This window comes from Amborella trichopoda, chromosome 13 (assembly GCF_054954075.1).
Source record: "Amborella trichopoda isolate Santa Cruz 75 chromosome 13, AtrichopodaSantaCruz75HAP2 v2.0, whole genome shotgun sequence".
Lineage (NCBI taxonomy): Eukaryota > Viridiplantae > Streptophyta > Magnoliopsida > Amborellales > Amborellaceae > Amborella > Amborella trichopoda.
In genome coordinates, this window is record NC_142348.1 from 4,437,912 (window position 1) to 4,455,312 (window position 17,401).

At 35.8% G+C, this 17,401-nt stretch overlaps 1 protein-coding gene across 3 annotated transcripts; it reads right to left on the reverse strand.

The window, feature by feature from the left end:
• Nucleotides 1–2,710: 2,710 nt before the first annotated feature.
• Nucleotides 2,711–11,176, reverse strand: UMAMIT8 (nodulin MtN21 /EamA-like transporter family protein). 3 transcript variants are annotated; one of them, XM_088856367.1, is made up of 7 exons: nt 10,935–11,176; nt 9,361–9,426; nt 9,060–9,176; nt 8,350–8,596; nt 7,096–7,257; nt 5,498–5,649; nt 2,711–3,055 (listed from the first exon to the last, which is right to left on the reverse strand). In XM_088856367.1, exons 1-7 carry the CDS (start codon nt 11,129–11,131, stop codon nt 3,019–3,021), a joined length of 978 nt encoding a protein of 325 aa, XP_088712493.1. In that variant the 5' UTR covers nt 11,132–11,176; the 3' UTR covers nt 2,711–3,018. The 3 variants fall into 3 exon arrangements, with proteins under 3 accessions (XP_088712493.1, XP_006838171.1, XP_088712492.1); XM_006838108.4 differs by lacking the exon at nt 2,711–3,055 and adding an exon at nt 3,984–4,251; XM_088856366.1 differs by lacking the exons at nt 2,711–3,055; nt 9,361–9,426 and adding an exon at nt 3,984–4,251.
• Between the last annotated feature and the right edge of the window lie 6,225 nt (nt 11,177–17,401).

Consider the following 17,401-nt stretch of genomic DNA (forward strand, 5'->3'; position numbering starts at 1 on the left):
AATTTTTCATTAGCCGGGATGTTGTTTTTTATGAGAGCATTTTTTCCTTTTTCTCCTCTACTACAACCACCTAGACAACCAATAGTCATTTTAACAATACCCATTCTTGACCTTCCACAAACCTCAGATTACCCCTCTCCTTCAATTAACCCACACACCACTTCCTCATTGTCATTGCCCCATCTATCTAGAAATTTGGCTTCCCCACAAACTATTCAGGAACCACCCCAAATTACTTTTCATGATTCCTTGGATACAATGGATAAGGTTTCCATTACACCCCAGTTCGATCAAGAATAATCAATTCAAACCACCCATTCTCTATCTCCTCCCACACATGTTCACAAATCACAACGATCTCATCGTCCACCATCTTATCTTAAAGATTTACATTGTTTTCAGGTCATAAATCACAACGATCTCATCGTCCACCATCTTATCTTAAAGATTTACATTGTTTTCAGGTCATGCAGCCAACTCCTCCAACATCCACTTCTGCAACTGGACCCACCCAAGGTACTAGATATTCACTCTCTCAATTATCTCTTATGAGCATTTATCTCCATCTCAGAGCTTTGTTTTCGTTGTCACTTCCATTTTGGAACCCACTTCTTTTCCCAACTATGCAAGACCCGAAATGGCAGGAAACAATGCAAAATGAGTACCTAGCTCTTGAATAGAATAACACCTAGACTACCACCACCTTACCCCTTGACAAAAAGGTCATTGTTGCAAATGGGTTTACAAAATGAAATATTGGTCAAATGGCATTGTTGAGCGATATAAAGCATGTCTCATCACCAAGGGTTACACCAAGCGAGAGGGGTTAGATTGCCATGAGACCTTCCCCCCCATTCCAAAGATGGTTACTGTATGATGTTTGCTTGCCATTACTTCTGTCCAAAATTGACCCCTGCATCAACTTGATATTCATAATGCATTTTTACATAGGGACTTGCAAGAAAAAGGGTATATGAATCTTCCCCCAGGATTTTATGGACACGGGTGTATCGTTTACACAAGTCTCTCTATGGCCTTAAACAGGTTTCTCTACAGTGGTTTACAAAATTCTTCATTGCTCTCCTCAATGTTGGATTTGTTCAATCTTAAGTCAACTATTCACTATTCACACATCACAAACATCATGAGTTCATTGTTGCACTTGTGTATGTGGATGACATCATTGTCACTGGCAATAACCCTGTTGCCATCACTTCTCTCGAGCAGTTTCTTCATTGTCGTTTCCACTTGAAAGATCTCGAGCTCCTAAAATATTTTCTTGGCATTGAGGTTGTCCGCTCCAAAAAAGGCATCTACATCACTCAACGCAAATACACATTGGAAATTATTGAAGAATTCGGGTTTCTTGGGGCATGTCTTATTCATCTACCCATGGAACAACACCACAAACTCAATGTCATTGTTGGTGATCTTCTATCTGGCCCTACTATGCATCGGAGACTTATTAGCCAGCTCATATACTTGACCATCATCAGACCCAACATTGTTTATTTTTTTCACATCCTTAGTCAGTATATGAGCCAATCTCTCAAATCACATCTTGTAGTGGCATTGCGCCTAGTTTGATATTTGAAACTCTCTACAGGTCAAGGTTTACTCTTGCCTTCTGACAGTGCCTTCCAACTACGAGGTTTTTTGTGACTCTAACTAGGCAAGTTGTCATGATACACGTCGCTCTACCAATGGCTATTTTGTCATGTTAGGAAACTATCTGTTATCCTGAAAGATGAAGAAACAACACAGTCTCTCACTCTTCTGCTGAGGCAAACTATTGTGCCGTAGCATCTGCAAGTTGTGAAATTACATGGCTTGGTTTTCTTGACTTGGGTGCCTATCATTCAAAACAAGCCATCTTGTTTTGTGACAACCAAGCTGCTCTTTACATTGCCGCGAATCCAATGTTCCATGAACGCACTAAGCACATTGAAATAGATTGCCATTTTATTAGAGACAAGATTCAATCCGGCATTATACGAACTTCCTATGTTCCAACCACCCATCAAGTCGCTGGCATTTTCACCAAAGCCTTGGGCAAAGAACAATTTCTATCTCTAATCCACAAGTTGGGTGTTCTTTATATTCACTGAGGGGAGTGTTGGCTTGCTTTACAGCTCATAATCATCTTTATGGAAGTTTCTTTTTTTTGTAAGATATATACAAATCATATCTTGATAACATTTGTTGTAACATCCCCATAATCAATGGATTGTGATTATGTATTATGTGTATATAAGCATCCGTTTGGGACAATGAAAAATACATAGTTTTCCCAACTTATCAAAATCTATAATGTTTTAGGAGTTCACCATCCGTCATTTTCCTTCATCTCTCTCTTTTCTCACTCATTTATCTCTCTCTCTCTCATCTGCATCCTTTATTTTGGAAGAATATATTATTTTCCTTCATCTCTCTCTTTTCTCACTCATTTATCTCTCTCTCTCTCATCTGCATCCTTTATTTTGGAAGAATATATTATTGGACTTATGCCCTTTTGAGGCCTTAACCTCAACATTATGTCATGATTCTTGTCATAGTGGGAGGGAACCATGAGTTTTGTCTCACCAAATCTTGGCAAACTATGATTTGTAGAGACATAAAATCCCGAATCATGAGGAGGACATGGTTGAGGAACTTTTTGAGCCGAGAGATTTGTTCCTTTATTCATAGTCACTATGACAATACCTCGTGGTTTGTGAGCCAAGAAATAAATATTGTGTATTTCTAAGGATTTCTATGACCTCGAGTATTTCTAAGTATTTTTATGAGCTTTACATTAGCCAAAATCCCTGACTTCAAGCTTTCACATAGAACGTATACATATAATTACAAATGGTAAGCCACTATCTCAAAGCAAGATCCAAATAAAAGAGTTAGGCACATGTGCTAAGAGAGGTGACTTGGCATCTGCAAAAGTATGTGTTCTTGGGACTGGCCCTGCAATCCATTATAAATCCAGAATTTGGCCAACAATCCACTATAAATCCAGAATTTGGCCATCTATTGATTGACTTTGATAGGCTCTAACATGCAGCCCCTGCAAAAGTATGTGGGACATAGATCTTGTTGGATCAATCTAAGATAAATGAATTAAGATCTCAGATTTAGCTAGGTCGAGTACCCTAATGACATACTTCATTTCTTAAAAGGATCCTAACTCTCTCTTCTTCTTTTTTGAAAAAGTTTGTTTGGAAAAATGACCATAGAAAACAGTCACGTGACATATGTAATACCCAAGTAGCCAATGAGCACCACGCAGCCACCGCATGGTGCCACATCACCACACGTTGGTGACATGCATCTGAAGTTCACAACAATACGGTGGCGTGGCCTTATGGCCTAGTTTGCTTGATACATATATTCATGATGTGTACGTGTATTGTGTATGAGATGAATTTTTTCACACTTGTGGCTTACCATGTTGGATTAAGATATTTTCCTATATCTGTGATCTATTGTCCAATTAAAACTTAGATCTAATGCTCCTAACTACACTTATTTGATTCATATAGATTTATGGTTCACTATATTTGTTTCCTATAAATGTCATTCAAATATTTGAATGTATGATCATGCGCTATCAATCTTGGGCATTCTCAAAAAGTACATACAAATCCCTGATAGTAAACCGGGCATTTTATAGCTCTACAATCTGCTTCCCTTCCCTTAATTTTTAGATTAAGTGCGCACATCCGGTTCATGTTTATGTAAGTGAAGATTCATTGTTTTAAATCTCATAATTCAATGTTATGTAGTTCAAATTTATTTGACTTCTCATTGTATAAGTTACTGAATTTCATGTCACAGTCACATTGCATAATGTTACTCAATCTCCATAGAGTTTTATAAATTGTAAATTGTATTGAGACCATCTTGAGGTCATGTATTTATGTTTCATGAATATTTGAAGTGCACTAAATTGCTAGAGCTCGGGGTATGTTGCTGTAATTTTAAGTCCAAAAGAATTGTGTTGAAGTATTTGAGTTGCATTGAATAATAAAAGTTTTTTGAGTTGTACCTTAAACTCGGCTCTGTACATTCATCATACAATTAGCATGCATCAAATATCTAAGTTCACCATTTGACTTACTATACAACTTTTAACTAAGTAAAGGTTTTGTTATATCGTCATTTTCCATTTTAAAGCTTGTTTCATCAAAAGCATAGCCTTCTTTCTTCTTAGCCCACAGCACGAAGTAAAGGCCACTGAATATGAGAAACATTCCTCCTAGGCTGCAAAAGATATTCTTCAAGGGATTAGAAGAACAAGATTCATTCAAAGGATAACTACCTAATGTAGGATTATAAAGTTATAATAGAGAGGTACGGGTTTTTTAAGTTTGTGTCTATTTGATGATACTCTTACGACCACCCATTTTGAAATTTAAAAGATAATAATGATTGCGACCTCGTTATAAAAAAAGCAAAAAGTCTCTTTGTAAATAATCCAAGTAAAATAATCCCAATAAAAAGACCTAACGATGTAAAAGAATGAGATCTAGGGTTGATTGCTACAGTGGCATGGATCTTGTAGAATATGTGTGCTTTTACAATAAACTATTCAAAAGTAGCACATTATTAAGGACATCTTTGCAAAGGAGCAGTACATTAATGTGGACAATTTTACTTTGGAAGAGTTTGAATGCATTTTTATTCTAAAAATCCAGTCATGTTAAAGATGGATTTAAAATTTTACAAGCTGATAATCCTGACCAACATGAATACCAAAAAGAAGGATTTTTAAACCTAAAAAAAATAGACTATTTTAAAGGAGTTAAAATGAAGGATCAAAAGAGGGTAAAAGGAAGGGCAAAATAATCTATTTTTAAGGTTCACAATCTAATTTTTCATATTCTTGATTGTCGAGGTTGTCTAGGATTTCTTCGTTTAAAAATTCTAGATCCAACATGCATCTCTAAGATGGGTTTATGAAAGAAGACTGCAATGTTTGATGCACCAAAACCCACCTATTCACAAACACACAACAAAGTTTAATAGCATAACACAAAGAGCATATTTCTTTTTTTTTTAGATCTTATAGAAATTTATGTATAGAACCAAAATAATTTTTGGAATGAAAAAATAGTCATTATTTTAGGACATTTTAAGTCTTAAGTCCAAATCTCGAGGCTTTCTTTTATTGTTTGCATTTTATCCATGTTTTGAAAGTTCAAATTTTGAACTGCCCAAAATATAACAACACTTGAAAGTGGTCTTTAAACAGTTTGAAAGTCCAACTTTTGAACAGGAGTAACATGAAATAAACTCAAAAATTTTGAAACCTCATAAAATGTCTTTAAAGACATGTCCTCAAATTTTTTAATACCCAAACAATCTTAGATTTATGCAAACATTTCTGTACATTCTGAATATTATCTTACAATCAAATATCAAATAACACTCATGCCCACCTTCTGAAACTAAATATAAAAATCTATTCTGGCAATGAGATTGAACGTATATATAAGGGTGAGCTTACCTTCCAATGTGTAAAGCCTCTCCCAAGAGTAGCATCGAGAGAATGGCAGAGCAAACAGTTCCCACTGGACTGAACACAGAAACCAGAACAGGCCCTCTTTTCTTGACACTCCATGCATGAAAAGTCGTACATAATCCATTGACAAAGCCTCCCTATTAACAAACAGTGTCAATATCTGAATAGATTTGGCATGTGAAGAACGAATAACACAGGCGTATATACTATACACCTACTCCCTCAGTCATAAGATTTGTCCAATTTCAAATTTTGAGAACGACCTAAGAATCAATAGATGATTATTTTCCAAAGAAAAAAAAATTGAATTTTCAGACACTTAGATCTCACCCACCAAAAATTACATGCAAAAATTAGATGGTTTCTTCTCACTCTTGAGACATTATGTTTTTTCCAAAAATGCAATTTGGAAAGAAAAAAGAAAACAATTGGAAGAGGTTACATCTCCAAAATTTGAAGTCCTAGACGTGCTTCTAGACTTAGTTTTCCTTGAGGGAGTAAAAGAGCATGAAATCTTTTGGTATATTAAGAGAATAAAGAGGAGTTATTTTTTAAAAATTAAGTAAGAGTATGGCTTTTTAATATTGGGATTGTATATAATGACACTATTTGGTACAGAGTCACAAATCATTTATGACTACCCGATGTAAAATCTGATAGCTTGGGTGTGTCACAAAGTTCAAAAAAATTTCTTTTGAACTTTGAACTTGATCAATGAAATAAATGTAACCACCCAATTTCACATCCAAGAATCAAAATTAATTGTGACCCCCTTGTACCAAAAGTAAATAATCTCATTATATACTTTTCCTTTAATATTTCCCGCTACTATTATGTTTTCTTCCAAATTTCTTAAGATCTTTCGATTTCTCCGTCGTTGATTAAAGAAAATGTTGATTGTTATTTAAATCCAATAATAAGTTGCCAAAAAAAGGTTATATCCTTCTCTCTTTTTTTATAATTTATGCAAATATTGATTTTTTTTAAAAAAAAATGTCTGATTGTTATTTAAATCCAATAATGAGTTGCCCAAAAAAGATAAATCCTTCTCTTTTTCAGAATTTATCCATGATTTTAAACAGTTGATTATTGAAAAGAAAAATCAAACAAGAAAATGAAACTTCGTTAAATATTAGAAAAGGGTACAAAAACTCAATGGCGGCTCACAAACATATCTATTTCCACCTTTGAGAACGAAATTTCAAGCTCCAAATTGTGCATTCAATGACCTATGAAACATAAAATTCCAAACTTGTGCATTTGTTGAACTGCTCGTCCAAAACGTCGTCATAAGATTATCTTTTGACTTTAAATCCAATTTTTTTAGATCCATGATAGTCGACATCAATATGATCAATTGCTTTGACACGAGTAGTCTATGGCTAGCGAGATATTTGAGATATGACATTATAAAGCTACATCTCTACAAAATGCTTCCCATACACAATGCATTTTGTCGCGATTGTCGTACTTGTTATTCTATTGTTATAATTACTAATACTTGAGAAAAAAAAAAAAAAAAAAAGAAAAGAAGAAAAAAGAAGCAGCCCAAAAGGTGACGAGGTGATGATCAAAGGAGATACCATTAAAGCGATACTTATCAAATAACCGTAGCCCATCGAAGGGAGACCAGTATCCAAGTTTCTATCTTGAAGTAACTTGACTATCGTTGTGATAAATGCACCAATCAGAGATGTAATGGCACAAAGAGAGAGCGGTGCAGGGTATTCTGCCAATGTCGCAGCCTGGCCAAGAAGCCAAAATATTAGTATGCTGGTTAAGTCAATGATTAAGAAGTAGCACTAGGGTAGAGTTTGCAATCCCGACCCAAGTTAGTCGGAGCTGGACCAGGAATCTTAACAAGACAAATTTATGAAGTTCAGAAAAACTGGGAAACTCAAGCACTCCCAGGTTTTCTGACCTGAAATCGCGTGGCTCCCAATCCTAACTAAGGGAAGTTAGATCAAACTAAATTTTTTTTTTAGCAGTAAAAGCGTAAATTTAAGAAAAGTACATAAGACCATAAAACAAAACATAAGACCACATATCTTTTTGTTTTAGATGAATAAGATGAAAATCTTGGTACAAGAAAACAATAAGACAAACTCTAAAAAAATGAAATACATTGTAAGGCCACGTATCTTGGTACAAATAAGTCATAATGACCGGTGGTTGTTAGATTTTAAATCATACGGCTGAGGGTGTGAAGTTGACTAGCCTTAAAAGTTCAAAAAAATATTTCTCGTTGCAACATACCCAAACTATTGATTTGACATCACTAAAAATGATTGTGACCACCTTATACTAAAAGTACCAAAGGTAAATGGCCATGTCGACCTAAATTTAGTGACCTTTCTATTGGCAAATCGTTTAGACCTTTCTATGTTTACATTGATACATCATTTCAATGGCCAATAATGGGCAGAGTTTGGATTTTTCTCATGTTCCAGAAGGTTCGTAGTATATGTTTTTTCCTTGTTCCTTTTTTTCCTTTCTATAGGCGTATAGGTTTTTTTTTCCTTTTTTTGAACTTTGGATCATATCATATATGTTTTTCCAAAGGAAAATTGTTTCATGTGGACTGGGCTGCATTTCTACAATATGCGGTCCCAATGAATAAAGCATCTATCTTCAAAATGGATGCAAATTGAAACTAACAGTCCAAATATTTTCTTCATAAAATCATTATTGTTATTTTTAATTTTTTATATATTCTTGATCTCCATGCTAGGGATTCCTTAAAACTTAGAATTTGGAAATCCATCTCAAAAATAAAGTTTTAAGAGTAAACACATTTCATGTCTACATGAAAGACCTTTTCGAAATAAAACAAGTACCTGTAGGATCATGGTACAAGACACCACAAAAACGGCGGTGAGGAGGTACATGCAACCTATTAGTCTCCCATGGTCGACCTTCTCACGTGCCACGAGAGAGACGTGCATTATTGTGCTTGGACCGCTTAGCCTATACGACACGGGTGTTCCTTGAAAGAAGCTCATGGCGAGGGCACCACTCACGCACACGAGTGCCCCTAAGATCTTCACACGTGTGTACATGCATTTCAAGTCCACTTTCTCTAGCCTGAAAAGCACGTGTCAGAATCCAGTCTCTCTCTCTCTCTCATATGCAAGGGGTGTAAGCAGACCTAACACAGGCAAGGCCTAGTCCAACTTGGCCCTGACCGGCTAAACGGGCCTCAAATTTAAGCCCACCCTTGCTGGGCCTGTGATAGGCCGGGCCGGGCCGGGCCTTCCAGTCCTGTTCGGCCTTTACACCATTTTGAACAAAAGAACTTTATATGATTAGTGTCTGTCGGATGATATATTAAGACCTGGGCCCGACCTGTTAAGCTAACGGGTTCTAAAATAAGGCCCGTAATAACCCGGAACCTGTCGGTCCTTGCCAAACATGGCAAAATAAAGATCATTGAGAGAGAAAAAGTGGCACTAATATCCATTCTATTGGAAACCAAAATCAGTGGGAGAACGCAACTAGTATCCAATGTTATTAAGTAATCAAAGATTTAGAAGGAGAGAGAAAGTACTTGAGGCACCAGGCGATGACGAAGATGAAGGTTGGAGCCAAGTTAGGCATGGCTGAGGCATATGCTGGGGACGTTTTCTTGATCCCCATAAGCAGCAGTGTTTGAAAAACAGTCACCCTACAAATCATGTCACATCCACCATAACATGTCCATACACGAATTAATTATTTGATTAGTGTCATCCTACAAAATTCTATAATCATAATCATACATCCATACATCGTTGATGTGAGTTAATCATTGTCACAATTACCATCATTATCATCATCATCATCGGAAGCAAAAAAACTATCATTCTTACCCTCCCAAAGATATGAGAAGAAACTGAATAAACAAGGCAGGGTCGAACTTGGCTGGCCTTTGATTCCTGGAATAAAATCAGAAATACTACTATTTTCAATGTTGAGTTGTAGAACCAAGAGAGGTAGGGGGGAGAGCATAAAATTATTTGGCTACTGAATCAAGGCTATGTCATATAGAATGATGAAGAAATTCACTGCTTCAGAGAGAGCTATGTTAATAGGAAGATAGAGAGACTCGTAATCTTTAGAAAAGAGGAACAATGTATGTTATATATATTTAGGAGCAAATTACGTACCGACACAAACAAAAGAAAAAAGCTAAAATACAAAATGAATCAATTTTGGGTTTAAATTACACGGAAGATCGGTCAACCTAAGATTTTATATTTATTTCAAAACTGCCTCTCGACCGTCCTCGGCAGCTCTTTATTTTTATTTTTTATTGAGATTTTTCGATTGTAGAAATGCCTAGTCGGTCCGATATTAGCATCATCAGATTGCCTTTTGTGGTTCTCTTCAAAACGGTCTGAGATTGACATCCTCGAACACCAAAGACTAACTTTGTTGAACATTCAGAGGTGGCCAGAGCTGCCCATTCTCAGACTGCCTTCTCTGGTTTTCTTCAAGAGGTTGGCATCCTCAGACTGCATTAGCTCATTTGCTAATTTGTTTGCTAAGAAACAGAGCGGTTCGAGGATGCCAAACTGCTTTCTAGATTGGGCACTGCTCCTAACACTAAGGCACTACCCAACTAACAAAAAAAAAAAAAACTAAAAAGTAAAAAACACCTGCATCCTCAGACAAGGGGACCATTTTGGAAAAAATAAAAAAACAACGGATTGAATGATCGTTGGTGTAATTTTCCCCCAAACTAGGCTCATTTTGTATTTTCCTTCTTTTTGTATCCAAAGGTAAATTACTCTATTTTTAAAGCAATCATATACGTCTGGGACTCATATAATGCAAGTCCCCCTTAATCAATCATTTTTAAAATAAATTTTCGCCATGCTTTTTAAAGAATATTCAATCCCCAACATGGAGTTCATTAATTTGTAAAAAAAAATAGATTTTAAAAACAAAATGATTTACTTTACAGAAAAATCCTAGTCATTGATTTTAACATTTTCTTTTGAGAAACTTTCACTTACATCCATCTTTAGTTTATGCCTTGGGGATGCAAATGTAAATTCGAACCCGGTAAACTATTTTTCCATTTTTCAAAATTTACCCAATGCATGCAGCACTTTTCGTTCTGTTTTTTTTTTTTTTTTAATTCTTCTAGGAAAAGAAAAAAAAGAAAAAGAAAAAGAAGAGTGCCACAGCATTGGGTTAGGTGTGCGGCACTTTTCCTTTTTCTCAAAGATACTGTTCTTGCATATAGATATATAACATTCATTAGAATGAGAAGAAAACCCTGTGAACCACTGAATCAAATCTCCTAAACAACACAATTGAAGAGAAGTTTTTTAACTTGTTAAGAGAGAGAGAAAGAGACTGAGTTTTCCAGGTCAAACAAGAAAATAATCTCAATTTTCTTTTAAAAACCCCGTGCGTGTTTGAGAGAGAGAGTCACCTTTCCAGGTAAAGAGCAAATGGGGTGAGTAACATGCCGGTCACAAGGCTCCCATAGATGACAAAGAAGAGGGGATCAAGACCTTGAGCCAGGAAATGAGCAATGAAAACTCCATAACCTGCATAGATGGCTTGAACTGTGACCAACCCCAAAGGGATCAACAAATCCTCCACCACATTGATGGAGGATCCGAACATGGCTACAAACTTCTACCAGACCCCAACAATCCCTCTCCTCCTTTCACCGGCTCGAATCGCACCAGACCCAAGAGATATGGCTCTGGTTCTTCACCTAACGGTTCTCAACTACCATTCTTCTCTCTCTTCTTTCTCTCTCCGCTTTCTTGCTTTCTCTCCCCTCTCTGTCGTTTGCAAAGTGGGGATCAACCGAAACTGTGGTGGGAAGTTGGAGGAGAGCGTGGAATAACTGCCAAATCATATGAAAAAAAACTTATGGGTTGGATTTCTCCTTTCCCCACCTAAAGACGGGTGTTGAACCTGGTCCATGGGTCCATGGTGGTCCTGTTAAAAGAGGTTGACTCGTCCTTTTTCCTCTTCTTCCGGTTTTACTAAAGGGCATGCTTATGGTCAGTCAGCTGACTCACCTATTACGGTGAGGTCCCTTATCTTAGGTACATCTCTGAGATGGATGTCAAAAAAAAAAAAGTTACATTCACTAAAAGTTAAAATGGATAGTAAAAAACATAATTCAACACATAATATTTTTATTTTTAAAAAAAATCCAAATTTAGATCATTATAATGGTTGAGATTATCAAATTTTAAAAGTTTTGATCGAAAATACATCTCAATGATATATTTTGTAGGAAGACCGTACAACAATACTATGAGCCGGCTGACTCACCAAACAACAATTTTCCTTTACTAGAAGAGGCTGGTTTTCACGCCCTTATCCGTGTAACTCAAAGCTTGGAAAGAGAGAAACTCAACCCCTAGAAAGAGAAAAACTCAACCTTAGAAACAGAGAATGAAGCATTAAATTTGATTCCTATCATTGGACTACCTATGGATTAAAAAATTAAAACACAACAAAATATAAAAAAAATACTTACTATACTTCTCCACCCATGTATATTTTTCCTACTCGTCCAATCTAAATGATCCTTAGAGTAGCTTCAGCTATAATGTTACAAGTGAGCCATTGATCATTTGATCTAGATTTAACGTCTCATATTATTTTATTTTTATATCTATTTTTATAACAAATCTTATGAATATGAAAAAAATTGATGTGTCATCACCTCAATAAGACGGCACCTAAAAAAGATATTTTTGAAAAATAAGATAACCAAAATACCGCTTAAATAAAAAAACAATTGTTTCATGCGGGCTGGACCGTATTTCTATAATATGCAAAAGTATAAAGCATCCATCTTAAAAATAGATGCAAGTAGGTCATCCATCTAAAAATAATTGTAACTAACGGTCCAAATGTTTTCTTAATATAATTATTATATTTATTTTTCAAAAAAAAATAATCATATTCATGATCTCCATGATAGAGATTATGTATTCTCTACAATTAAAATCAAATTATATTTAAAATATATATTTCCTGCCAAGCTCGCATTGCTACAATATGCGAGCTGGCCGCATGCTATCCGCGTTCTAAATAAAAATACCCTTAAGAGTTTTAAGGGAATTTTGATCATTTTATTTTATCATGAATATTTTTTATATATTTTTGCAGGTGTGAGCTTAAAAGAAGAGTAGAAACCCCAATCTAAAAGTAAAAAATGCTAGCATACAAAAGAAAGAAATCCAAATTTATGAAGTTTTCAATCCTTTTCTAATAAGAAAAAGGAGGGGTTTTTCAAATTTTCAAAGTTTTTCAAATCTTCTAAAATTTGTAAGAACACCTCGTCTGTTAAAAAAAAATGTCAAAAAATATCCTCACATGCCATGCAGAGTTTGTTAGTACATGGACAGTTTTTTTTAGTAAAATCTTTGTGACATGGGATAACTCCCCGGGGCTCATATTATCAACTTATTATCTTCCATAAATTTAAAATCATGACCAATATAATGATAACAATAAATATCTATTTAAGGAGTTCTTCGAGAAAATACTTCAATATCTTATTAAAGATTTTAAGAGGCATGATTTTCAAAGACTTATTAAAACTTACCGTCTTTTTTTTTTTTTTTTTTGAGAAGAAGTATTTTCACTTTCAATCATGTTTCAAAATATATTAAGGAAAAACTCCTAGAAATTTTGACTTAAATTTCTCATTCTTTAAATAAACATGGTCCTTGTTTGACAGGCAACTGGGCCGATTCAGTATAACTTCCACAAAACAAACACGCCTCCTTAAAGATCTTCACTGAAAGGCAACTGGGCCGATTCTGTATTGTGGAGAGGGATTCATTGAACGTTATTAATTGATGTAATGGAACTCATAAACCCTCTTATGAGGGTAGGTCCACCTTGCTGTAGATATGGAATTTTGTTTAGGACTCTTAATACTTCGTTTGTACATGTTTTTTTGTGAGGCTAATGTGCTAGCCAATCATCTTACAAAAGGTGGTTCAACCCTTAAGCCTTTTTAACTTCGGATACTGCAATATCTTTCGAGCTTTAGCTCCTTATTAATACATGTACTGAATTCTCTCAAAAAAAAAAACACGCCCTTAAATTGGAGAGATTTTATAGATTGCTATGCATGTAGAAAATATGCATATTTCAAGATTGAAAGGTATTTTGGACCAGCAGGGACCATTGTACTCCCAAAAGTTTTGAAACTTGGCTGAGGCCTTGGACTGGCCCGAGCCAAGTAACTCCGCCACGGACTCAACCGTGTCCATGCAGAGGAATAAAAAAAGAAAAAACCTAACAAATTTATATATATAGAGAGAGAGACACATGCACTTCAAGGGTCCAAAGCAGTGGCATCGGCTTTTTCGGTTCCTCTCGCCATTAATGAAATGAGGACGAGCCAATGCCAAACTGAGCTAGACCAACCGTGTATATATATATATATATAAAAGGTGGCAACCTTAAAATGTAGAACTACGGATGCACCTCAAAAATCCATCGGTAAAAGCTGTTTTAATATTGAAAAAACCCTCTAATTGATCATTTCAACATCAAGATGTATGACTATGAAAAAAAAAAAAAAAAGATTTTGAGCCCGTGCAACTTACAACGTATTATCTAGACAATCTATTTTCAAGATTAACATATTATCTAGACAATCTATTTTCAAGATTTCCATATGTTTATAGATCTACTTGATTTTATTCATTTTTGGAGATTAAACTTTTATAATTAGATTTGAAAATAAATTTGTGCGCGTACATACGCAAGTGCACACACACATTATAAAAAAATTAATAAGCAAAGTAATAGAAATAATTGAAAGTCAAAAGTCCAAAAACATATGTAAAAAATGAATTATAGAAAATTTTGATTTATACCTTGAATTATTCTGAGAATAAATAAAAAATTAAAATTTGGAATTTGAAAGTTCCCAAATCATCATGAAAACAATAGAACTTCTATAAACATATATTTCTAAATCATAAATTTAATATTTTTTAAACAAAAATTAAAAAAAAAATTAATTAATTGGGGGCGAAACAGCCCCCCAAAATCCCCTAAGCCATAGGCCAAAGCTTAGTTACTCGACCGATTCTTGAAACAGCCCATTGCTTCTCATTTCCTTTAAAATTTCAGAAGTCACAAACAACCAAATGAAAAAGAAAATAATAAACCAACTTTTCTCACTTTCACCATGCACATGTAACTGCATCGGACCCAATGAGAATATCAAAACAAAATCAACAGATATACGTTCCCTTTATTTGTGCTGATTTTAATAGAATTTCCAATATTTACAAAGCAACAGACAATGAAAATTGGAAATGTAAATATCTGTGGCCCTTTTCTGATATAATAGCCCAACACATAGACTAGGATTTCAATCCAATGTATTTGCTAAAGATTTTTTTTTTTTTTACTGTTAGGTATGACAATTATGTTTGTTAGATAAACTGGAATACAGAACCTTGAGGGCAAAAAAAAACGGAGTGTCTTAAGTGAAAAATATTTTTTTTTCCCGGCCAATATATTTTGTGAATAACAAAGAATAAAGTAATCATCATGAATAAAGAAACTCACAAAAAAGGTATGAAAAAAAAAAAGGAGGAAAATGTGACATAAAACTGTAGAAAATACCTGAGGGGAAAACTGAGGGAGGGAAAGGCCGGTTTTTTAATGTTAGAGGGTTGATCTCTTTGTTGTTTTATAGTTAGCAGTTGCATGCAAAATCTGGTGATGAAATCAAAGGGTATCTCAAAGACTTTCTAAACTTTGGGGAGCCACTTGGCAGGCACGTTTTGCCATGTAGTAAGCGTGGTGTCAAGCCATGGAAGTTATGATCATTTGAATAACATTAAACAACTGAACGTTGAATATAGGGAAAATTACAAAAACCCTCCAAGTATATTACCTATACAATTTACCTCTAACTAACTTTGTTTTTCATTTTTTTTCTCACAACCACATTTCCTCACAAATACCCCCAATCCAAAAAAAAAAAAAAAAAAGAGGCTAAACTACCCCCTCTCTCTCCTCGTTGCCTTTACCCACGACTCTCTCGTTCCGGCAATCCATTTAAATGCTCCGGCAATGAGGACAGTGCGCTCCGGCAATGAGGACAATGCCCTCCGGCTATACAAAGACTTGCTCTAGCAGCACACCTTTTGGAGCCAAAGCACTCCGACGGTTGGATAGGTCGCTCCGGCAATGAGGACACACCCTCCAGCAATGCAATGACTCGCTCCAGCGGTACATCTTCTGGAGCCACAACGCTCCGACGGTTGAATAGGTCGCTCCGGCAATGAGGACACACCCTCCAGCAATGCAAGGACTCGCTCCAGCAGTACACCTTCTGGAGCCACAGCACTCCGCGGTTGAAAAGGTCGCTCTGGTAGTACAAAGATGAGCTCCGACAGTACACCTTCTGGAGCCACATCGCTCAGGCGGTTGAATTGGTCGCTCCGGTAGTATACTACTTGGGACCTCCAATTGACCTTTTTTTTTGTATAGGAAGGGCATTTCTGTCCAAAAAATAACAACTTTTTACTTTGGGGGGTTTTTGAGAGGAGAGGTGGTTGTGGGGAAAAAATGAGAGGAAATGTTAGCTGGGGAGTAAGTTGCATAGATAGTATACTTGGGACGGTTTTGTAATTTTCCCTCAAATATAGCTAGGGGCAATGGACATGACCAGAAGTGGGACCCAACAGGTAAACTGGATCTCGAATTCGAGTATGGGTCCAAATTTTGGATCGAAATGTTGGGTTTGGGTTCAAACCCTAGACCCGAATACTATTTGGGTATGGATTTGAGTCTGGCCGGACCCGACCCGACCTATCTATGGGTATTCATAAATGTCGCCAATACATTTGTTTCTTTGGAATTTCTGATTATTATGTAAAACACTAAGGAATGTGGGTATTTGTGCAATACTGTAAATATTGCTAATAATATAAGTATATGATGGTAAAAATAAAGAAGTTCATAGTCATATGGTGGCATTGACCCGCCTTGACTCGGGACTCAACGAGTAGACCCGACATCGGATCCGGGTATGGGTCTAAATTCTAGACCCTAAAAATTGGGTTTATGTCTAAAAACTAGACCTGAACACTATTTGGCTTTGGGTATGGACGTGTCGGAACTGGCCTGGACCCAACCCGTTGCACCCCTAAATATAACAAATCTAAAATTGCATGTTCCCCTATGTAGGGCTGAACTTTTGTTTTGTTTTGTTTTGTTTTGACAATGTTCATAGGCTTTTATTCAGGAGGAGGGGTTCAAGTGAAAGATGGGTAGTATTTTGGAACATAAGAGAAGGCTAGGAGGTTTAAATTAACAAAGATATCTACTATTGAAATTCCTCTCCCATCAACAGTAATAGAGAGCCAGTCTCATAAGGTGGGCAAAATTTTATCTTTAATGCTAGTAAGATCCAAATACCTCCTATCAAAAGTGTGTTTGTTACGCTCTAGCCAGATCTGCCATAAAATAGCACTTCTGAAGATATTCCAAATAATAGTTCCTGTTTTGGGCAAAGATGGGAAGCTGAGATGATTAATAACTCATCTGACATGATAAGAGTGATACCCAAAAGGCTGAAATTATCATCTTCAAATGAGCAATGCAAGAAAAGGTGGCAATAATTTTCGTCATCGTTCTTGCACATGAGACACATATTATGATGATTTTCCTCCTCTTTCGAAGATTGTCTATAGTAAGACATTTTTGTTGTAAGGTAATCCAATGGAAAGCCTTAATCTTCATAGGGATAGGCCATTTCCAGCTTGCAAAAAGATTCTCATTGGACCACCTTATATGTTCATAGAAAAGTAGTTGATAGGTAGATTTAACAGAAAAGACCCGTCACTTTCACTTTCCCATATAACCTTGTCTTCACCTGTAGGCGAG